A 23885-nucleotide genomic window follows, 5' to 3' on the forward strand; every position below is an offset into this window, starting at 1 on the left:
CACCAATCTTTGAGTCATCGGCAAACTTAGATATGAGACTTTCTATGCCTTCATCTAAGTCATTAATAAATATTGTGAATAATTGAGGCCCCAAGACAGATCCCTGCGGGACTCCACTAGTCACATCCTGCCAATGTGAGTACCTACCCATTATCCCTACTCTCTGTTGCCTTTTGCTCAGCCAACTTCCTAACCAAGTCCGTACTTTTCCCTCGATTCCATGGGCTTCTATCTTAGCTAACAGTCTCTTATGTGGGACCTTATCAAATGCCTTCTGGAAGTCCATATAAATAACATCCATTGACATTCCCCTGTCCACTACTTTAGTCACCTCTTCAAAAAATTCAATCAGGTTTGTCAGGCATGACCTACCTTTCACAAATCCATGCTGGCTCTCTCTGATTAACTGAAAATTCTCGAGGTGTTCAGTCACCCTATCCTTAATTATAGACTCCAGCATTTTCCCCACAACAGATGTTAGGCTAACTGGTCTATAATTCCCTGGTTTCCCTCTCTCTCCCTTCTTAAAAAGCGGAGTGACATGTGCAATTTTCCAATCTAGAGGGACAGTTCTTGAATCTAGAGAACTTTGAAAGATTATAGTTAGGGCATCTGCAATGTGCTCACCTCCTTCCTTTAAAACCCTGGGATGGAAACCATCTGGTCAATCAGGTGGGTTTTTTTTTAAACAAGTGTGCAGTCTGATCTATCTAATTTTCACTGAACCTAGGCAATCTAGTGTGCCTGGGTATTGACCCAGGAAAATCTCCCCTCTTCTGCAAAATAATCATCAGCTATAACACGGAATACATACGCAAGTGATTTAGAAACAAGGATTGGTGAAAACTATTCGATTTTGTGCCACATTTGTGATCTGGGGCCATTTGTATCTAAATTGTGACAGGACACACAGCTGGTTAAAATTCTTACCACACATCATCCCAACTTCCAAAACACATTTGTCCCAGAATTTGCTGTCAAAATAACGGTGAGGCTATTGGCGCTAGCTGTTATTTACGCGCAAACGCAACTTCAGGTGAGGGCAGATATGTGGTTAAACGCAGAAATGCAAAAGTTGCTGTCCGGGATGCGCCGCTCCACCGTTAGCTTTGCGAAAACACATTGAATGGTGTAAAGTTGCTGTATTTGCGCAGTAAATACAAGCTAAATTCGCCACAGGAAGTTAAGTCTTGGCCATTTCAGCCTAAGTATCCTTTTAATGATGTGATCAATGTTAATTATTGCCAGTCAACCTCTCTAGCACTGAAAATTATTACAAGCGTGGAGTCTCAGTCCTTAAGGGTTTAACTGTTATTGAAGACTTTTTTTAAAATTTAAAATTACGTTTTTTTTTACTTTTCTGTCTTTTATCTCTCTCTTAATCCAATCTTTCTTTCCCTCTCTTTATTTCTCTTTCTGTACCTGATTTGACATTGAATTCACCCGCTCTAATTTACACTTCCTCCTTCGTCCCTGCGCTGTTAATTTCACAATCCTTCAATCTGATTGGTTAAGGAGATACACAGTTGCTTACCATGTTCATTCTGATCCTGGATGCCCTGTAGAGGGGGCTGTGCCATTTCCAACTCCCATTTCCGGCACAAAATATCATGGAGATTAAACAGGCAAGGGCAAGTCTAACCAACGGAGGACACCGTTCGTTGCCTTGCTACAGCGAATTCTGGGCCATTACTTGCGTTTGACCTTCTCACTAGTCCCTGCAGGTAGCTCTACTACTGGGTATTCTGTACAAAACCAGTATGTTTTATGCAGAGTACTCACTTGTAGAGATATCTGTGTGGACTAATGAAAACTTGATGCAAAAATATTTAGATGGGGAGAAACTGACAGCAAATAGCATGCAATCTGACTGACTTTTTCCCTTTAATAGAAAGTGAGTGAGAATAAAATGTGTAATATTATATCTCTGATGTTCAGCTGGTTAAAGCAGTGAGCAGCTGAGCCACATAGACCAGGAGAGTCCTAGGTTCAATCCTGACCTGTGCTGAGTTAATTTAGCTCAGCCAGGATGCTACAATTAGCCTCAGCATCACTGGGTAAGAGACGATGAAACTGGCCAAGGGTCTTCTGCTAAACAGTAACCCCTTTAGGAAATGTACATAGATGTTATGTATGGGTATAATCAGGTTTAGTGGAGATGCTCCCATAGTTGGAATGTTTTTCTATGTTAAAGGTGCTATATAAATGTACGTTGTTGTTGTACTTGAACAGCCTGCCAACACTCACTGTCCAGGCATGTATGATAACCATTTAGTGAGGTATCAGAGGGTGTCCAGTGCCCACAGAATTGTATTCCTTCAGGAGTGGGGAGAAAAATTGGCAAGAAAAATAAATATTAGTTTTAACCAGCAAAATGTTCACAATTTGTGTCTGTATGACCGATGCAGTACTGCTTCACAGTTGACAAATACTTATACTAAAAACAGACAACCCAAAAAGTACAACATAGAATGGTAGCAGAGGTGTCTGTATAGGTTAATAAGATAAAACGAACACTATCTTCTGGGCGCTGTGATAAGTATTCTAACCAACTGTGTTTCTGGGGGAAGTGGCAGTGCCTTCTCACTACTCAAATATAACTAATCCGAGAGCAAAAGTGTGGCATAAACAGATAAATAGGTTTGCAGTGAATCTTGATTCTAAATACCTTACCATTAATGTATTCTATGTTCTTGCCAATTATTTTGTACAGAGGAAGTCACAGTACCACAATTGTGCCTGTACTAAATCAGGACATTTTGCTACATGCTACCACATTTCACTGTACAATTTATGATACAAGCAAAAAATTGTTTCATCATAATTTTATGATCAGAATTGTTATAACAATGTGTATGTTCACTTCTCCAGTTTGGTTATGTATTTGCCAATATCATATTCTTGACGGGGACCACTGTATCCTTTTCTAACTATATCATTTATATTTTCAACACTTTGATGTGCCATAAAACAAGCCATAAATTTGCATCTCGAGAATAAAATCTTAAATACTGTATTACATTAGAAAAGTTTTATGGGATTAGCTCTCGGCCTCACCCTCTCCATCACAAAAACTGCCTACTTCCACCATCGTAACATCACCCGCCTCCACCCTCACCTCAGCCCATCTGCTACTGAAACCCTCTGTAAAAATATGTTCCAGAACCAATAAGGGGGAAGGTCATAATGGATTTAATAATGAGTAATAAGCCAGATTTAGTTCACAGCCTAATGGTGCATGAACATTTATCTAATAGCGATCATAATATGATCGAGTTCAACGTTGTGTTTGAAAGGGAGAAACCCATAACAGCTACTAAGATTCTAAATCAAAAGCAAAATACTGCGGATGCTGGAAATCTGAAATAAAAACAGAAAATACTTGACAAACTCAGCAAGTTGGGCAGCATCTGTGGAGAAAGAAACAGAGTTAACGTTTCAGGCCTAAGACCGTTCTGACGATAGGTCTTCGACCTGAAATGTTAACTCTGTTTCTTTCTCCACAGACGCTGCCTGACTTGCTGAGCTTCTCTAGCATTTTCTGTTTTTATTACTAAGATTCTAATTTTAGGTAAGGCCGACTTCAACGGGATGAGACAGAGACTGTCCACAGTAAACTGGGCAAATCTTTTAATGGATAAAATGACAGAAGATCAATGGGAGAGGTTCAAAAAAGAATTTAACGTGATACAGAACCAGTTTATACCCCTAAGGGGCAAGAGCTCTACTTGCCAAGAAAAACAGCCATGGATGACAAAAGAGGTAAAGGACAACATAAAACTAAAAGGAAAAGCATACCAAAATACAAAAAATAGCACAGATCTTGGCGACTGGGACACATGCAAAGAACAGCAAAGGGTGACAAAACACACAGTAAGAGCTACAAAAAGGTAGTATGAAAAGAAACTTGCATGGGATACCAAGATAAACACACAAAGTTTTTACAATTATATTAGGAAAAAGAGGGTGGTCAAAAGCAATGTGAACTCCTTAAAAACTAACAACGGCGATATTGAAAATGAAAATAAGGAAATGGCGGACATGTTAAATAATTACTTTACATCAGTATTTACAATAGAGGAAGAGGATAGCATGCCGGACACCCGAAGGAAACTAAGATTAAATCAGGGACGGGGACTCACCATAATTAACATAAGCAAGTTAACAGTAATGAAGAAAATAATGGTACTAAAGGGTGACAAGTCCCCAGGACCAGATGGTTTCCATCCCAGGGTATTAAATGAAGTAGGTGAGAACATTGCAGATGCCCTAACTATAATCTTCCAAAGTTCTCTCGATTCAGGAACCGTTAGATTGGAAAATTGCACATATCACTCCTTTATTTAAGAAGGGTGAGAGAGGGAAACCAGGGAATTATAAACCAGTCAGGCTAACATCTGTTGTTGGGAAATTCCTTGACCCCGATATTAGCGTGGAGGTGGGATGGCAGCAAGGGGGGGGGGGGGTGATTGGGTGCGTGGCTAACCCGCCCGCTCCCTTTCCTACGCGATCGCGAGACAATTGGAGCCGCTCAACGTGGCTTCCGGGTTTGCCGTCCGAAAGCTGCGCAGTGGGCGGACTGCGCACCCGCATCACAGACTGTCAGCTGGAGGAGCTCTATTTAAAGGGGCAGTCCCCCAATGGCTGCTCCTGCAGCAAACACCCACACACCACAATGGAGCAGCACAGGGGTAAGGCTGCTCCAAGATTCAATGATGCCTCACTCCAGGTGCTACTGGACGGGGTGAGGAGGAGGAGGGATGTGTTCTACCTTGGGGACGGGAGGAAGTGGCCTGCCTCTGCCACCAAGAAGGCCTGGCTCGAGGTGGCAGAGGAGGTCACCAGCAGCAGCAACATCTCCCGCACACCTGGATCCAGTGCAGAAGCGCTTCAATGACCTAACTAGGTCAGCCAAAGTGAGTACACTTACTGATTCTCCTACATTCAGTCTTCCACATCACCACCTCCACCCCCCAACTCATTCTGCACTGCCAACACTACTCCATCACATCACTCTCCACACCCACTTAAGGCTCATCCTCAACTCACCTGCACTTCCTCACCTCCCCATTAGTCACCCCACCACTGTCACTCAACCCAATCCTCATAAAATGTGATGTCTCTGTCTCATACTCACCCTCCGATGCGTCTCTTTCACGGTCAGCCGCACTCAAACCAATGCATTTATTGGTTGGCTACGTCACCATCACTCACTCACGCATCTGTACTTTCTCCCCTTACAGGAGAAGAGAGCCCAGAGTGCAGTGGAGAGGGCGAGGACCGGAGTGGGGGCCGCAACAAATCATCGTCCTCACAGACGTGGAGCAGGAGGCACTGGAGCTCAGCTGAACCCTCGAGTGCCTGTCCATCGGGGACACCGAGACTGGCACCCGACTTAAGGTCTGGTGACATACCTATAACATTCTGCACACACAATATGAATTGATGTTATCATGCCTTGCCACCTTCAAGACCTCAGTATGCTCATCGCAACATGACACATCTGTGATGATGCTTATTATTGCCTTCTGTTCTCTTACAGGGCCTTCAGCAATCGCTGTAACGGCAGAGGGCGATTCCTCAGAAGGCCTGCCAGCTTCTGAGGGTGCACCATTACATCTGAGCGAGCCATCCACCAGCGCAGATACACACACCTCGGTGGGTCCTCGTCCTCAGTTAGTTGGGTCGCACATGGTGAGTTACCACACACGTGAGCAAGAGCAGACACTGGTGGCAGGGGCATCTGCGGAGAGTCCGCGTCGGTGGGAGCACTCCTCTCCAGGCTCTGCTCAGCTGGACACAGATGCTGAACCCTGGGGGACATCCTTTAAAAGGAGAATGATCGAGGGGCAGCAGCACATTTGCGAGGTGCTGGAACAGGTGCCACACGCACTCTCCACAATCGTGCAGAGGATGGAGGAGTCCAACTCCTGCATGAGTGGAATGGTGGCACAGGTACAGGAGGGAATCTCTGAGATACTGTCACAGGGACATGAGGGCATCTCTGAGATAGTGTCACTGGTAAATACGGGAATGTTTGCGATGGAAAGGAGGCTAGCCTCCACTGAGCTTCAAGCACGGCTCACCAATGAGTCCACTGAGGTCCTGACAACGGCTATTCAGACTCACAGTGAACAACATTCTGCCGCCTTAAACAGGCAGGCAGATACAATCGCACTGGCCTTAGAAGGCTTCACACATGTCCTCCAAACTGTTGTCCAGTAGAGTGGCCCCCCTCTCAACCAGTACCCGCAATGCTGTATCCTCTCCAGGTGGCCGAGTCTGCCACTGCACAGGTGCAGGTGGAGCAGTCTTTGGAGGGGCCCTCACGGGCAATAATACCCAGAGGGCGATGGCCCAAAGCATCTAATTGGTCAGGGCGTGAACAAGAGCAACCTGCCACTACCTCTGCTGCAGCCACAGGGGACGCACCATGTAGAAGTAGTTGGAAGAGAAAGGCGACAGTTTTGTAAGCACGAAGGGGCTGCACAAGGGTATTTGATGGTTGGTCATGTTTTTTATTTATATTAGCTTTTCGTTAAACTCACATTAAATATTATTATTGTCACCACTACTGCCACGTCTTGGCCATTCTTGCCTCGCTTCTGTAATAAGTCCCTTTCATGAGGTTCACCATGAACACCCGCACTTGATGCCACTCATTGGGTCACTTTACAGTGGGTGTATGTGTAGTTTCAGACTGTTTTGTGCAGGGAGGTGTGGGGTGGGGGGAGGGGGCTGGGCGCTGCTCTATCCAGGTGGTGAGGCCTGGTCTCTTCAGACTGTCCAATGTTAGGAGAACCGTTCACATATCAGTGACTCCCTGGCCTCACGAGCAGCCAGGTGAGCCACTGCTCTGCCCATGGGTTCCTCCTGCTCCTCCTCCTCCTCTGTCTCCTCAATGTGGATGGCAGATGTGGATGGGGCCTCCTCCAGCAGCACCCCTCTCTGTTGTGCCAAGTTGTGCAGGGCACAACACACATCTATAATGCGTCCCACTCTGTCTGGTGCGTACTGAGGTGCTCCCCCAGAACGATCAAGGAACCTAAATCGCACCTTAAGCAGCCCTATAAGCATGCTCAATTGTAGATCTGGTGGCGATGTGGCTGTCGTTATATTGACACTGTTGCTCGGTGATGGGGTTCCTCAGAGATGTCATGAGCCACCTGTGCAGGGGGCATCCCTTGTCCCCGAGGAGCCAGCCCTTGTGGGTGTTCGGTGCGGGGAAGAGGGGCACGATGTTGGACTCCCGGAGAATGAAGGAATCATGGCAGCTGCCAGGGAATCTGGCGCACACGTGAAGGAATCTTTTGCGGTGGTCACAAATAAGCTGAGTGTTGATGGAGTGATACCCCTTCCTGTTGATGAACAGTCCTGGCTTGTGTGGAGGTGCTCGAATTGCTATTATGGGTGCAATCAGTTACAACCTGCACCTGTGGGAAGCCAGCCACAGAGTAGAATCCCACTGCCCTCTCCATCTGGCTGAGATCGTCTTTAGGGAAGTTGACGTACTGCAAGGCTCTGCGAAACAAGCTGCTGTCTTGTGTGCAGACGACTGAGAAATCCCAGCGATGTCCTCGGTGGCAACCTGGAATGATCCAGAGGCGAAGAAGTTGAGGGCAGTGGTGTCTTTGACAGAGACAGGTAAGGAGATGATGCTCGGCCCAGCCGGGAGCAGCTCGGCATGAAGGAGGCTGCAGGTGTCTATGACTCTGAGCCTCCGTATGCACTGCTCCTCAGAGAGGTCCAGGAAGCTGAGCCTCGGTCTGTAGACCCTGTGGCGAGGGTAGTGCCTCCTGCAATGTTGCTCTCGCTGTTGTTGCCCTCTGTGCTCTTATGCAGGTGCCTGTGGCGCAGCACTGTGTTGTGGAGCTCCACGTGACGAGGCTGGTGATGTTGCTCATCCTCGGATGTAGTGGTGAATGCAGCCATGGCGCCCCTCATCCTGAAGGTGAGAGTTTGAGGGGGTTCGCAAAGTAGTTAAATATGTTTGAACAACAGAATTTTGAGTCGAAAGTAAGAATTTTCAGTCCAAACACAAAGATCTCGCAGCCAAAACTTTGTCTGAAATAACAGAGTGCCCTGCTGCAATAAGTGACCTTTTCTCCCCATCTGTCAAATAAGCATTTGAATGTCCCACTGGCTGCTGGCTGAAATACGTCTGTTGCAACATGGAGTGTTTCCCACAGCATGGGAAACACGCTGAGGATGCTTCAAAATCGCACCCCTGCCAAAATGTGGAGAAAATGAAGTACTTCAAGTACTTAAACCACCACAACAACTGTGTAAACGATCATCTCGCCGGCTTTAATTGCTGGTGGGACTTCCGCATTCGGGAGGCGCACGTGCACCCAGACGCCTCAGTGGGGAACCCGAAGTCTGTGGGTTGGAGCCGGGCTCCGAGCCCGAACAGGATTTCCCTGATTTTCGGAGCCCCTCTGCCCCCGCAATTTCCTGGGAAAATCGAGCCCCTTGTGTCTATAATTAAGGATAGAGTGACTGAACACTTTGAAACTTTTCAGCTAGTCAGAGAGGGCAAGCATGGGTTTGTAAAGGGTAGGTCATGCTTGACGAACCTGACTGAATTTTTTGAAGAGGTGACTAAAGTAGTGGACAGGGGAATGTCCATGGATGTTGTTTATATGGATTTCCAGAAGGCTTCGATAAAATCTCTCATAAGAGACTGTTAGCTAAAGTTGAAGCTCATGGAATTGAGGGCAAATTATTGACCTGGTTAGGAAATTGGCTGAGCGGCAGGAGACAGAGAGTAGGGATAATGAGCAGGTACTCAAATTGGCAGGATGTGAATGATGGTGTCCCTCAGGGATCTGTGTTGAGGCCTCAACTATTCACTGTATTTATTAACGACTCAGATGATGGGTTAGAGATCCACATATCCAAGTTTGCCGATAACACAAAGACAGGCAGCATTGTAAGCAATGTAGATGGAAGCATACAATTACAGAGAGATATTAATAGATTAAGTGAATGGGCAAAACTGTGGCAAATGGATTTCAATATAGGCAAGTGTGAGGATAGATCAGAGTACTTTCTAAATGGTGAGAAGCTCGAAACAATAGAGGTTCAAAGAGACTTAGGGATCCATGTACATAGATCATTAAAATGTCATGGCCAGGTACAGAAAATAATCAGAAAGGCTAATGGAACGCTGGCCTTTATATCTAGAGGACTAGAATACAAGGAGGTTGAAGCTATGCTACAGCTATACAAAACCCTGGTTAGACCACACCTGTTCAGTTCTGGACTTAGGAAGGATATATTGACTGTGTAAATTTACTAGAATGATATCAGGACTCCAAGGGTTAAATTACGAGGCGAGATCAGCCATGATCTTATTGAATGGCGGAGCAGGCTCGAGGGGCCGATTGGCCTACTCCTGCTCCTATTTCTTATGTTCTTAAACTAGGGTTGTATTCCCTGGAATTTAGAGGATTAAGGGGTGATTTGATCGAAGTTCTCAAGATATTAAGAGGAACTGATAGGGTAGATAGGAACAAACTATTTCCAATGATGTCTTGAACGAGGGGACACAGCCTAAAAAATAGAGCCAGGACTTTCAGGAGTGAAGTTAGAAAACACTTCTACACGCAAAGGATGGTAAAAGTTTGGAACTCTCTTCCACAAACGGCAGTTGATGCTAGCTCAATTGTTAATTTTAAAATCTGTGATTGGTAGATTTTGGTCAACTAAAGGTATTAAGTGATATGGGGCTAAGGCGGGTATACGAAGTTAGGTCACAGATCAGCCATGATCTCATTGAATGGCGGAACAGGCTTGAGGGGCTAAATGGTCTACTCTTGTTCCTATGTTCCTCATCCTTGCCTTTTGTTACCTCCGGACTCGACAATTCCAATGCTCTCCTGGCCGGCCTCCCACCTTCCACTCTCCGTAAACTTCAGCTCATCCAAAATTCTGCTGCCTTTTTTTTATTCGTTTATGGGATGTGGGCATTGCTGGCGAGGCCAGCATTTATTGCCCATCCCTAATTGCCCTTGAGAAGGTGGTGGTGAGCTGCCTTCTTGAACCGCTGCAGTCCGTGTGGTGAAGGTTCTCCCACAGTGCTGTCAGGAAGGGAGTTCCAGGATTTTGACCCAGCGATGATGAAGGAACGGTGATATATTTCCAAGTCGGGATGGTGTGTGACTTGGAGGGGAACGTGCAGGTGGTGTTGTTCCCATGTGCCTGCTGCCCTTGTCCTTCTAGGTGGTAAAGGTCGCGGGTTTGGGAGGTGCTGTCGAAGAAGCCTTGGTGAGTTGCTGTAGTGCATCCTGTGGATGGTACACACTGCAGCCACAGTACACCGATGGTGAAGGGAGTGAATGTTTAGGGTAGTGGATGGGGTGCCAATCAAGTGGGCTGCTTTGTCCTGGATGGTGTCGAGCTTCTTGAGTGTTGGAGCTGCACTCATCCAGGCAAGTGGAGAGTATTCCATCACACTCCTGACTTGTGCCTTGTAGATGGTGGAAAGGCTTTGTGGAGTCAGGAGGTGAGTCACTCGCCGCAGAATACCCAGCCTCTGACCTGCTCTTGTAGCCACAGTATTTATATGGCTGGTCCAGTTAAGTTTCTGGTCGATGGTGACCCCCAGGATGTTGATGGTGGGGGATTTGGCGATGGTAATGCCGTTGAATGTCAAGGGGAGATGGTTAGACTCTCTCTTGTTGGAGATGGTCATTGCCTGGCACTAGTCTGGCGAGAATGTTACTTGCCTGTACTCTATTCTACAGCAAGTCCTACTCACTCATCAACCCTTGTTCTCTGTGACCTGCATTGGTTTCTGGTCCCCCCCAAATTCTCATCCTCATGTTTAAATCCGTTCATGGACTTGCCCCTCACTACCTCCCACCTTACAATCCCCCCATGAACTCTCTGACTGCCTCTGGCCTCTTGTGCATCTACCCCCTCCTTCTCTTGCCCCGCTATTGGTGGCCGTGCCTTCAGCTATCTTGGCCCCATGCTTTGGAATTCGCTCCCTATACTCCTCTGCCTCTCTCTCATCCTTTAAGACCCTCCTTAAAACTCATCTCTTTGACCAAGTGATTAGTCACCCTCCTAATATTTCCTTCTTTGGCTTGGCATTCTTTGTTTTTATTATACCTCTATGAAGTGTCTTAGGATGTTTTTCTACATTAAAGGTGCTATATGAATGCAAGTTGTTATTAAACTGAAATATACACTTATTGAATAATAACAGTAAGTAATTTAATAAAATGGGGTTTCTACGAAATTGTGCAAATGATCCTCGTGTCCAATGAATGGAATTTCTTTGGTACCTTTTTCCAACAATACTCAGTCCAAGCCCTTTCCCTGGTTTCTTTTGCAATTCAACAGTCAGCAAGTCATACATATCTTCCTCCTTATAATGGCCTTCATCCCTGTAGACCGACAGCCGAACTTTTTGTGGAGTTTGTCTCAGAACATTTATTGCTTCGTCATGAGTGGCAACTCTCAAATCAATTCCATTAACCTATGGAAGCAAAATGGAATTTGAAATTACATTATCAATATGAAACAAATTCTATATGTGTATCTTGAGTCTGGTACCTACAGAATACAAAACAGACAAGAGTGTGTTACAGGGCTGTAATACTATCAAGATATTTTGATGAAGTCATAACCCACAAGAATAATGCCTAAGTGGGTTAAAGCCATCTGAACCCAACAGAGAATCATAGCTCGTTAACACACTCAAGCATATTCAATTTAACAGTATTTTTTGGGGCAATAAAAGCCATTTTGAATTTTCCACTGCGACGATGCTGTGCAAGTTTGCTAATACTGTTGGAGAAACTGTTGGTCCGCTTATCCAAGATGTTTATGGGCACTACCCTGTGATGTAGTAAATGGGGAGGGGGGGGGGAAGGGGTGCAGCATCATACAAAGTATATAAGGCTGTCAAAAGACTTTTCTTGTAGTGCAAAATGAGATTTTATTCCTTTCCAATGCACTCCTAAAGATGGCAACTCATATTGGGATATTGCTACATGATATCAGCAATCCTCCAGTATTTCACTCAAATAGCCATTCTTAATGTGCAATCTTTGGCAGTGAGCAACTGCTTAATAATCGATGAGCCCCGACATGGGGAACAGTGAAATACAAAGAAGTGGAATGGTGTGTCGCAGCCATTAGGAGAACCAAGAAACAAACAAAAATAAGCAGCAAGAATAAGCTGGGGGCACATCCAAAGGAAGAAAGATGCAAGAGAGGAACAAGTTAGGAATGAGAATGAGGAGAGGGAGGTGGGTGCAGCCAGGAGCAAAGTATCAGCAAGATGGGAGGATGATGGAACACAGGAGATAAGGTTGGGAAATAGTTCCAACAATGAGACACAGGTCCAATAATCTAATGGTACAAGCATCAGACACACGGTATAAACATTATATTAGACTGATTAAGAATTTCATAGTACCTCAAGCCCAGTAGTCTAAATGGTGAATTTTAACTCAGGACGCGTTTGGAGCAGTAGGGAACCCCACACAGAGATTTCAGCGCAATGACTAGGCCACTTTAGCTCCTGGGCTTCATTTAAATACTGCAGCACTGTCTCTCGCCCAAAACCGGCAGGACTGATAGGCTGCAGCGGTAATAGGGTTAGGAGCCCGAGGAATCCAGGGACACAAGGGAACAGTCCCCGTCATGGTTGGTGCTGGGGAGGGGAGTTCCCTGGGGGTGCCAGCGCTGGGAGGGAGAGACTGGGGCTGGGGAGGCCAAAGGATTCCTTGCGGGATCCTGGGAAGCACTCCTGTTCTTCAGCAAAGTTACATTTTTATACTTGCCGTGGCCACTTCAGGCCACTCCGCAGTTTCCCACCAGGTCTTGCTGACGGGTAGGTGCCTTGTGGACCTCCCAAGGTTTTTAGTTAAAATGGGGTCATAGCGTTGCTGATATCATTGAGCTCTGACATTTCAATTTAAAGCAAGCTCCCACCTGCCTGGGGCGGGTGGCTCCCTTGTGCCTGATCTGAGGTCAGTTAAAATGGTGGGAGGCAAGAGCACGTTGGGAACGCGACGTGATCCCGCTATCTTAATTCCCACCCACCCTGCCCGCACCATTCCTGCTGGGCAGGCAGGGTTAAAATCAAGCCTTAAAATTCAGCTTACACCTTCTGTGCTATCTACTGACAAAGGGAGGAGATAATTGATAAACAAATCGAACTCAGAGAGGATAAAACCCCTGGTCTGGATGGACTGCATCTATGCATATTAAAAGGAGTTAGGGAAAAGATAGCAGAGGCACTATTACATAGATATAAAAAATCATTAGAAAAGTGAATAGTGCCAGAGGACTGGCAGACAGCTAATGTTATACCTATATTTAAAAAGGGAGATAGAACAAGTCCGAGGAACTATAGACCAGTTAGCTTAATGTCGGTGGTAGGAAAGGTAATGGAATCTTTACTCAAAAGTGCAATAGAAAAACATCTAGAAAACAAAAATATATAATAGAGTAGTCAGCACGGATTTCAGAAGGGAAAGTCATGCTTGACCAACCTTATTGAATTCTTTGAAGAAGTAACAGAAAGAGTAGACAAGAGTAATGCAGTAGATTATTGGATTTTCAAAAGGCCTTCGATAAGGTACCGGATTGTAGACTCATAACTAAGGTCAGAGCATGTGGAGTCAGGGGACAGGTAGCAAAATGGATAGCAAGCTGGCTACAAAACAGAAAACAGAGAGTAATGGTTAAGGGTAGCTGCTCAGACTGGCAAAAGGTGGGAAGTGGTGTTCTACAGGGATCGGTGGTGGGACCACTGTTGTTCACAATTTACATAAACGATTTGGATTCGGGAATCTAACATCAGCAGCTTAGGTTTCCTGACCTCCCCCCTTTACCTCCAATATTTGATCTCCAGCCCACAGTCTGCCATCTTTGGCTGCAGCTCCTTCTTCATAGACTTCATGAATAATTATGGCACCCTGTAATTAAAAAGTGAATGAAACAGCACTCAACATAAATTGAACAATTTAGATACATTTGAAAAGCAGCTGTCACCTCCATCTCTTTCTCTGTTTGTTTGTTACTTTTTCAAAAGTATAATTAAATAAATCTACATTAGCTCCCAGTTCCAGATCAGTGGTACTTCAAGAGTTTAAAGAAGCATAAAAAGCACAAAATGCTTTTTTTTAAAAAGAAATTTGGTGTCATTAGTTACATAATATCCAGACATGACATTACCCATAAGACTGCCACACATTGGCCCATTTCCATTTTACTAGTATCTCTCCAGTGTTTAATGACTCCCTCATAATGTACTCAATCCCTCACAAATCTACTCCCTAGTCTTCTCTAGCACATTGGGATAAATTCGATCTGGCTCTGGAGAATTATTGGCTTTGAGCCATTGTAGCCTGTTTAAGGCTTCCAACATGTTTATATCAAGACATTGAGCATGATTTTGATCCTGAGCCGGGAAGGGGGCGGTGGGGGGGGGGGGAGGTGTCAAATTGCGGATGGGAAACTCGGAAGTACGGGATTCCCGGACGTCTGTATGATTTTGACGTAAGGACGTCTTTTATTTTTTTTGTTGGTTTGCCGTCCGGCTGACTGGCCTGATTGACAGTCAGGGAGAGGACGTGTTCAGGTAAGTCTTTGTTTGTATGGATGGTGGGGGGGGGGGGGGGAACGGGGGGACGCGCAGGGGCATGGGTTGGCACGGGGGTCAGTCAGTCATGGGGGGAGTGATCGGAGGGGTCAGTCCCGGGGGGGGGGGGAGGGGTACGTGTGTGTCAGGATCGCGGTCATCGCGATCATTGGCGGGGGTTGGGGTTCGAGGTGAGGGGTCCACGATTGTTAGGGGGGGGGGGGGTCGCTGCAGGTAGGCTTGTTGGGCCTGGGGGAAGCCTTTCTAGGCACTTACCTGTTAGCTTTGGGCCTTCTCGCCTCCTTTCACATGGCGTGAAAGAGAAGGCCTGGGAATCCCGGCCCCCAGGGATGAAATTGGAAACTGTCGAAAAATAGAGGCCTGAAGCCTCTTTGAGAGGTTTTAATCACCAACCCGCCTCTTAGGAGAGGATTGGTCGCCTGACCCTCATCCTGCCCTAGTGAAAACCGGAAATGGGCGGGTTGGATGTGGGTCCGAAATGTTGCGATTTTAAATGCCCCCCACCCGTTTTTCCCTTTTAAAATCATGCCCATTAAGTTTACCTGGGTTAATCCTATTTGGCGACAGCACATTTCTCATATCTTTCCTTGTGAATATTTAGAGAAAGTAATCATTCAGAATGTTTATTATCTTGTGTTCAACCTGTTTTGAGACTATTTGCATTATTTATGGATCTCGCTTCTTCTCTGACTGCCTGCAGTCTTTTTAAAAAGGCTTTTCAATTGAAGTGCAGGGTTGAAATGTAGCAACCTGTTCCAAGGATAGTGGTTTATGTATTTTTGAAGTACCAGGAGGCAGAGCTTGAACCTTTGAATCTCAGTTATTGTGACAATGCTATCAAATTAATGGGCACATTTTCATCTTATTGTGCTTTTGTGTAAAGGATCGCCTGAACGCAGCACAGTGAGGGAAATTTGACAAGGAGTATCATGCGTACATAACGGAACCCGTCTAATTTTCCAACCATTTAAGCTAATAGACAAAAAATCCAGCAAGCTCTTCTACATGCCCGTGATCCCCCCTGCCCGATTTTCCTCTATGGGCTGCACCCAGGAGATCTTTTACACCTAGGTGCAATAAAAGAAAAATCTGCCCCAATGCTTTCTACTCTAAGCCTCTGATCCTCCCAACCTTTTGCATCTGTACCTCTTCTTCTTCCTTCTGAAATGTTCCATCACATTGTGGCAGATAATCAGCATGTCAAATTAATTTGAAAATAGTGCACAAGTACAAATGAAGTATTCCAGTATAAAATGTGCTGGCTTGGGGGAGTTTCAGATTAATTATGCCTACCGTGCTTTAATCAGGACTTTCTTCTGAAATACTGCATACAATACAAAGTAACACTCATCATAGACTTAGCAAACAATACACTAAATGTGCAATGGAGCAGCTTTAGGAAGTGCACAATAGGAAGATTTTGAAAATTGTGGGTACCTAGAATTAGGGAATTAATTCCATCAAATATACTCACCAAGAGGGTGTCTGCCCCTCCAACAATGCTCAGCCCAAGTCCAGTGCGTCCTTTGGAGATTTCAATGGTTGTTTCTCGTCCAGGGATAATCGGACAAGATGCCATGTCTAATGTTGATGAACCAGGGGTTGAAGCTCTGCTTGAGCCTTTAAAATATAATTAAAAATAATTCTATTCTCATTGCATGAAACGACCAGACCAGAAACTGTTTGACTCAAAGATGCGTCTATTAATAAATATCTAACTGCCAATTTGGAGAAATTATATAATAGCCTTTTCTGTAAGATATGAAATACAATAAAATTCACACTGGTGAAAGGGGCACAGTTCAACATCTTACTTTTACTAATGTGCAACAGGATAGCTATGCATCAGACCTACCGCTTCTCTGCCGTTTAACAAGAATCTCACCTAGGACATCATGATCTCCCACATGGAGATAATGGGCTCGATATTAGCAGGGCAGCGGGTTCTCAGCGGGTCGACTGGGCGCGCGGGTAACGCGCCCGGTGAAATCAGTCTGCTCCGGACGCAATCGCAGGCAAATTGGATCCACTTACCTGCTCTTCCGGGTTCCCCGCTGCTGAGCTGCGCGTCGGGCGGACTGCGTATGCGCAGTAAGGTCTGTTAGCTGGAGGAGCTCTATTTAAAGGGGCAGTCCTCCACCGACTGATGCTGCAGAAAATAGGAAAAATTACAGCATGGAGCAGCCCAGGGGGAAGGCTGCTCCCAGGTTTAATGATGCCTCACTCCAGGTATCATTAGATGGGGTGAGGAGGGGGCGGGGGGGGGGAGGACAGAGATCTTCCCCCTGGCGGGCGGGAGGAAGCAGCCTGCCTCTGCCACCAAGAAGGCCTGGCTCGAGGTGGCGGAGGAGGTCACCTGCACCACCAGCATATCGCCCACCTGCATACAGTGCAGGAGGCGCTGCAATGACCTCAGTAGGTCAGCCAAAGTGACTACACTTACTCATTCCCCTCCACTCCGTCTGCCACATCACCGCCCCCACCCCACATCTCCTTCTGCACTGCCAACAGTACTCTGTCACATCACCCCTCACACCCACTCAAAGCTCATCCTCATCTTACCTGCACTTACTCACCTCGCCAGTACTCATCCCGCCACTACCACTCAACCCAATCCTCATACAATCTCATGGCTCTATCTCATACTCACCCTCTCGTGCATCTCTTTCACGGTCAACCTCACTCAACCTGCCACTACCTGTGCTGCAGCCACAGGGCATGCATCACATATGTGCAATAGGAAGCATAAGGCAAACGTGTCGTGAGCATGAAGGGGATGCACAAGGGTGTTTGAGGGTTTGTCATGGTGTTTACCGATATTTAATTTCTGATCAACTCACATAACATATTATATTGTCACCACTACTGCTACGTCTTTGCGAATCTTGTCTGGTTTGTGCAATAATGTCCTTTCCTGAGGATCGCTATGAAGATCCACAACTGATGCCACCCATTGTGTCACTGCAGAGTGGGTGCAGGTGTATTTGCAGGGCTCTTTTGTGCAGACGACTGAGAGACGTCGGCGATGTCCCAGGTGGCACTCTGGAAGGATGCGGAGGAGAAGTTGTTGAGGGCAGTGGTGACTTTGACAGCGACAGGTAAGAAGATGGTGCTCGGGCCAGCCGGGAGCAGCTTGGCATGAAGGAGGCTGCAGATGTCCACGACCACATGTCGAGTGACGCTGAGCCTCCGTGTGCACTGCTGCTCAGAGAGGTCCAGGAAGCTGAGCCTCGGTCTGTGGACCCTGTGGCGAGGGTAGTGCCCTCTGCGACGCATCTCTCTCTGCCGTTGCTCTCCCTCCTGCTGTATAGGTGGATGTGTCACAGCACTCTGTTGTGGAGCTCCACGTGTCAGAGGTGGACGGCGGGCCAGCGAGGCTGGTGATGCTGTTCGCCCTCCGAGGAGGTCATGACTGCAGCTACGGCGGCCCCCATCCAGAAGATGTACGTCTGAGGGGGTGGGTACATGTGTCTGGACACTGGGGTAAGTGTGGAAGTTGGTGAATTTGATTGTTAGGAGGAGGGTGGTGGAGGCCAAACTTTGTCCAAAGCGACAGAGCGGCCTCCTGCAATGAGTGAGGGTCTCCCCCCCCCAACCTGTCAAATAGACCTTTGCAGCTGCCACAGGCTGATGGCTGCAACACGTCCATTTCAACTGGGAGTGTTTCCCCCAGTACGGGAAACAGTCTCAGTTCATTGACCTGATATTTTAGGAGGGCTGGGATTTTACAATCAGGTCTGTAAACAACCTGAAGTCCCTGTTTAAGTACTTTAAGTGGCACCTCGCCGGCTGCGCGTCACTGGGGAACCCGGAAGTGGGCGGGTTGGAGCCGGGCTCCAGACCGGCCCCGGGAATCCCCGATTTTCGCAGCCACCCCCCCCACCGCCGCCACGAAAGCACCCGATCGCGGGTGCTAAAATCGAGCCCATTGTATCACGTTGCGCTCTGTAATTCCTGCCACTTATCAGTAAGAAATGCTAAGGTCTAACACATTGCCAACCAGTAAGCACTTACAAAGGTAAGCTTGGTACAAATACTGACATTGCCCTCAACCCTCAATGGTTTGCCTCAGCCGAACGGAAGATTTTTATTTTTGGTTTGCATATCCCCTTCCACCGGAAACACTTCATTTTTCTTTATAGATATAGTTTTTACATAAGCCAATATATTTCTGTATGCGTAATTAATTTATGTTGCACTGGTGTTTTTGTATGTGCCCTGTTTTTGTTTATGTTATTGAGGATATAGGATTGGATCACCATAGAGGTGTAGCTATCCCAGCATCTACAATCAGAGCGAAAGTCTTCTCGTAAAAAATATAGGCCGTATAGTTTTAACAGCCAGTTTTCATTACTGTCTAAATGGTTGCACAGCCCTGCCTCTCTTACATTAATGTGCTCTGCACTAAAGAGAAAACAAGAGAAATTTCTTGTGTATCCCTCAGCCGGTAAAATAAAGGCAGAACAGACAAAGACAATGAAAAGAAGATCAGAAATAGGACTTGACTGCTCCTGTGTCCCTTGTGACAGTCGCAACTCGCTGCTTTTAGTTACATTTATTTTGGCACAAGTGGATACCTCCAGCCTTTGTCACATGACTGAAAATTCCACACCTCAGGTTGACAGAGTAGATATTAGTAAGTCACTTCTCAGTAATGTGGTCCACTGTAAGTGAAAGATAAGTTGCAGTGAATACTAGAAGTAGGCAATTAACTCAAAAGGTGCGAGTAGAATGTACATTTTCACACAGACATGTCTATTTCAATATGATTCTATGCCTTCACAGCAGTGGTATAAATAAGGAACAGGTAAAAGGTTCAAAAGCTAAGTAAAATTAGGAGGAGGACAGCGACCAAGCAAAATCAGCCGTCTGAGGCCCAACAGTGCAGCGGAAAGTAAACCGGAAGGCGCAAATGCCCTTGATCATTATTTTTTTCATTTGATCATGGGAAGTGGGCAATGCTGGTAAGGCTGCATTTATTGCCCATCCCTGGTTGCCCTGAAAACGTGATAGTGGTCTTTCTTCTTAAACCAATGCAATCTCTGATGATGATACTCCTATATAGATTAGGCTTTCTTTATTTCTGTTTATCAAAACCATCTGTTGTGTGGGGGTAGGGGAATGTGGACTGTGCAGGTGAAAAGGCCAATGATAAAGAATATCAAATGTCACGCTTGTCACATGATCCCATCACAGCACGAGAAATGTTGTAAAATACCTCCTCTTCCTGTCAGAACAATAGGAAAGCTTGAAACAGGTAAAAAGATTTTTGGAAGTGCAGTGAGGCTATAGCACTCTCAAAGTTCGGACAAGTCATTCAACCCTTTTCTTACGGCTTTATGTCATCCACACCCCTCAAGTCTGTTACAGCCTTCTCATCTACTCTCAATCTGTACTCATTCCATGCATAAAAGAGTTCTGTATAGATTCTGAAGGTTTCATTAGACTTTAGTTTGCATAATGGAAAGCTTTGGTTCCAAGTACTGAGAAAACTTATCAGAATGATAACAACTTGCATTTATATATCGCCTTTAACGTAATAAAATGTCCTAAGGCACTTCACAGGAGAGTTATCAGACAAAATTTGACACCAAGGAGATGTTAGGACAGGAGACCAAAAGCTTGGTCAAAGAGGTGGGTTTTAAGAAGCATCCTAAAGGAGGACAAAGAGGTAGAGGCGGTGAGGTTTAGGGAAAGAATTCCAGAGCTTGGGGCCTACACAGCTGAAGGCCCAGCCGCCAATGGAGGGGCAATGAAAACCAGGGATGCACAAAAGGCCAGATAACACTCAGACCACAAATTATGAGTACCTAAGTTTGTTACTTACCCTTATTGCTGGGATCTAGATCAGGCGAGGCAGCAACATTGTGCACCGAAGGAGACTGAACGCTTTTAAAATCTAATGAAGCAGTGGCAGCAGGTGGTGACTGCTGCGGACTCACATCATCCGAACTGATGGTGAGTTTCACTGTATTCTTTCCTTTCTTCAGCAAACTTATAACCTACGAAAATCCCAGCAATTTATTAATTCTCAAATGTAACTAATTTCAATTAATTGATCAACAATAAGCTCTTAACATCCTTGTAATAAATGCTGTGCATTGTAAACGTCATGTGATTACAAGTTTATAAAATGTACAGAGTAATTTCATAGTAATCATTATGGGTTATTGTGCAACAAGCATAAAGCAATTACATTACAATCATTAATTCTTCAATGTGGATGACATTACATGCCTACACTGCTGTCACCCATCATAACATCTGCTGTAAGCAAAATTAATTAGCTTGAAGCAGAATACAGTAGAATTCATGAGGTGGTGGTACTTATAATCAAACAAAAGAACACAGTGATTTCAACAAGTAGAAATATGCAGCAGGTTAGTTCAGTCAGCATCTGAAAGAGAAAGGCAGGTTAATGTTTTAGGTGGGGCTCTTTATCAGAGCAGCTAAAATTTCTCTTTAAATTCCGTTATCTTTGATGAGATCATTATCTTGCAATCATTCCCAGGTATTCATTATTAAGAATATATACTGAGAACTTGTGAACACCAACCATCTAGTAAAATACTGAAACAAGTCAAAGTCATCATTTCCAGCCATATTACTGGAAATGTGCAATTTTGAAACATATAATTTGGTTAGCTGGAACAAAACAAAAGCCAATTGTGTATTAATAACCTTTAATGGTTCTCAAGCAGTTAATAAGCCATTTAAATGGCACACTTTGGTAATCCAATTATGGAGTGCACATTATTTATGTGAAATAACAGAGGCAACTTCAAAAAACCCACTTTAGCCAACATAGCCTACATGTGCCTGTGAACTGTGTACAGAAAAAGGGCAAGACATGTTTTTTTGCAGAAGGAAGGCTCCAGAACATATTGAGAAGGCAAGAGTGTGGAAATATGTCAAAGAATGTGGACTCCATGGACTCCATGTCTACTACAGCCTCCGAAAGCTTGTGAATTTAAAATAAAATTGCTGGACTATAACTTGGTGTTGTAAAATTGTTTACAATTACTACAGTAAGGGAAGAGATGCACAATAAGTTGTGAGAAGCAGAGGGGAAATGCAGAGGTTATGGCCCCAATATTACCAGAGAGGCAGGTTGGCAGCGGGAGGGCGAATGGGTGCGTGGGTAACCTGCCCGGTAAAACCCGTCCATTCCCCACGTGAGCGCGGGTAAATTGAAGCTATTTACCTCGGCTTCTGGGGCTCCGGTCGGAAACCTGTTCAGCGGGCAGACCGCACACCCACATCACAGGCAGTCAGCTGGAGGAGCCCTATTTAAAGGGGCAGTCCTCCAATGGCTGATCAGGCAGCAAACAATGACACAGCACCATGGAGCAGCCCAGGGGAAAGGCTGCCCCCAGGTTTAATGATGCCTCACTCCAGGTGCTACTGGATGGGGTGAGGAGGAGGAGGGAGATCTTCTACCTGGCGGACGGGAGGAAGTGCCCTGCCTCTGCCACCAAGAAGGCCTGGCTCGAGGTGGCAGAGGAGGTCACCAGCAGCAGCAACATCTCCCACACCTGGATACAGTGCAGGAAGCGCTTCAATGACCTAACCAGGTCAGCCAAAGTGAGTTCACTTACTCATTCTCCTACACTTCGTCTTCCACATCACCGCCAACACTACTCTATCACATCGCTCCTCACACCCACTCAAAGCTCATCCTCAACTTACCTGCACTTGCTCACCTCCCCAGTACTCATCCAACCACTGCCACTCAACCCAATCCTCATTCAATGTCATGGCTCTGTCCCATACTCACCCTCTGATGCATCTCTTTCACGGTCAGCCTCACCCAAACCAATGCATTCAGTGGTCGGCCACATCATCATCCCTCACTCACGCCTCTCTACTTTCTCCCCATATAGGAGAAGAGAGCCCAGAATGCACGGGAGAGGGTGAAGACCGGAGGGGGGCCGCAACATCAGGTCGTCCTCACAGACGTGGAGCAGGAGGCTCTTGAATTGAGCCGCATCTTCGAGTGCCTGTCTGTCGGGGATGCCGAGACTGCCACCCGACAAATGGCTGATGACAGAACTTCAAGATTCAGCATGCAAAATTGCAAATGATGTTAACATGCCTTGCCATCTTCAGCACCTCAACATCTGTCAGCATGCTTAATATTGTCTTCTGTTCTCATACAGGGCCTTCAGCAACCGCAGTGATGGCGGAGGGCGATTCCTCAGAGGACCTGCTGGCCTCTGAGGGGGCACCGTCACATCTGAGCGAGCCATCCACCAGGGCAGATACACACACCTCGGTGGGTCCCCGACCTCAGTTAGCTGGGGTCGCACATGGTGAGTCACCACACACGTGAGCACAAGCAGACACTGGTGCCCTGGGCAGCTGTGGAGAGTCCGCGTCGGTGGGAGCACTCTTCTCTAGGCTCTGCTGGACACAGATGCTGAACCCTGGGAGCCATCCTTTAAAAGGAGAATGACCGAGGGGCAGCAGCACATTTGCAAAGTGCTGGAACAGGTGCCACGCGCACTCTCCACAATCGCGCAGAGGATGGAGGAGTCCAACTCCTTTATAAGTGGAATGGTGGCACAGGTACAGGAGGCGATCTCCGAGATACTGTCACAGGGACGTGAGGGCATCTCTGAGATAGTGTCGCGGGTAAGTGCGGGAATGTCTGCAATGGAGGGAAGGCTAGCCTCCATCGAGCTTCAAGCACGGCTCACCAATGAGTCCATTGAGGCCTTGACAATGGCCGTTCGGACTCAGGGTGAGCAAATTTCTGCCGCCTTAAACAGGCAGGCAGATAACTAGCACTGGCCTTACAAGGCTTCAAACATGTCCTCAAAACTGTTGTCCAGCAGAGTGGTAGGAGTGGTGTGGGCCTGGCCCAGGGGAGGGACGAAGGCGAAAGGGGACATGGAAGTGGGTACACCACTCAAAGGGCTCCCACGTCTCACCCGTTGCCCTCCTTTCAACCAGTACCCGCAGTGCTGCCTCCTCTCCAGGTGCAGGTGCAGGTGGAGCAGTCTTTGGAGGGGCCCTCACGGGCACTGAAACCCAGAGGGCGTCGGTCCAAAGCATCTAATCGGTCAGGGCATGAACAAGAGCAAACTGCCACTACCTCTGCTGCAGCCACAGGGGAAGCACCATGTAGGAGTAGTAGGAAGCATAAGGCAAAGGTTTTGTGAGCACAATGGGGATGCACATGGGTGTTTGACGCTTTGTCATGTTTTTTTTATTTATATTTGATTTTTGTTCAACTCACATTACATATTATATTGTC

General features: G+C 46.3%; 1 protein-coding gene across 9 annotated transcripts in view; it reads right to left on the reverse strand.

Annotated features, from left to right (window-relative positions):
• The window catches only part of LOC137321295 (multiple PDZ domain protein), a 326443-nt gene that overhangs the window by 48900 nt on the left and 253658 nt on the right, over positions 1-23885 (reverse strand). For all 9 annotated transcript variants that reach the window (XM_067983665.1, XM_067983664.1, XM_067983660.1 and 6 more), the window contains 4 exons: positions 20454-20628; positions 16101-16246; positions 13857-13940; positions 11295-11488 (listed from right to left, as the gene is read on the reverse strand). In XM_067983665.1, coding sequence (XP_067839766.1) covers positions 11295-11488; positions 13857-13940; positions 16101-16246; positions 20454-20628 — 599 coding nt within the window. The remainder of the gene's footprint in view (positions 1-11294; positions 11489-13856; positions 13941-16100; positions 16247-20453; positions 20629-23885) is intronic.

This window comes from Heptranchias perlo, chromosome 4 (assembly GCF_035084215.1).
Source record: "Heptranchias perlo isolate sHepPer1 chromosome 4, sHepPer1.hap1, whole genome shotgun sequence".
In the NCBI taxonomy this organism is placed as follows: Eukaryota; Metazoa; Chordata; class Chondrichthyes; order Hexanchiformes; family Hexanchidae; genus Heptranchias; species Heptranchias perlo.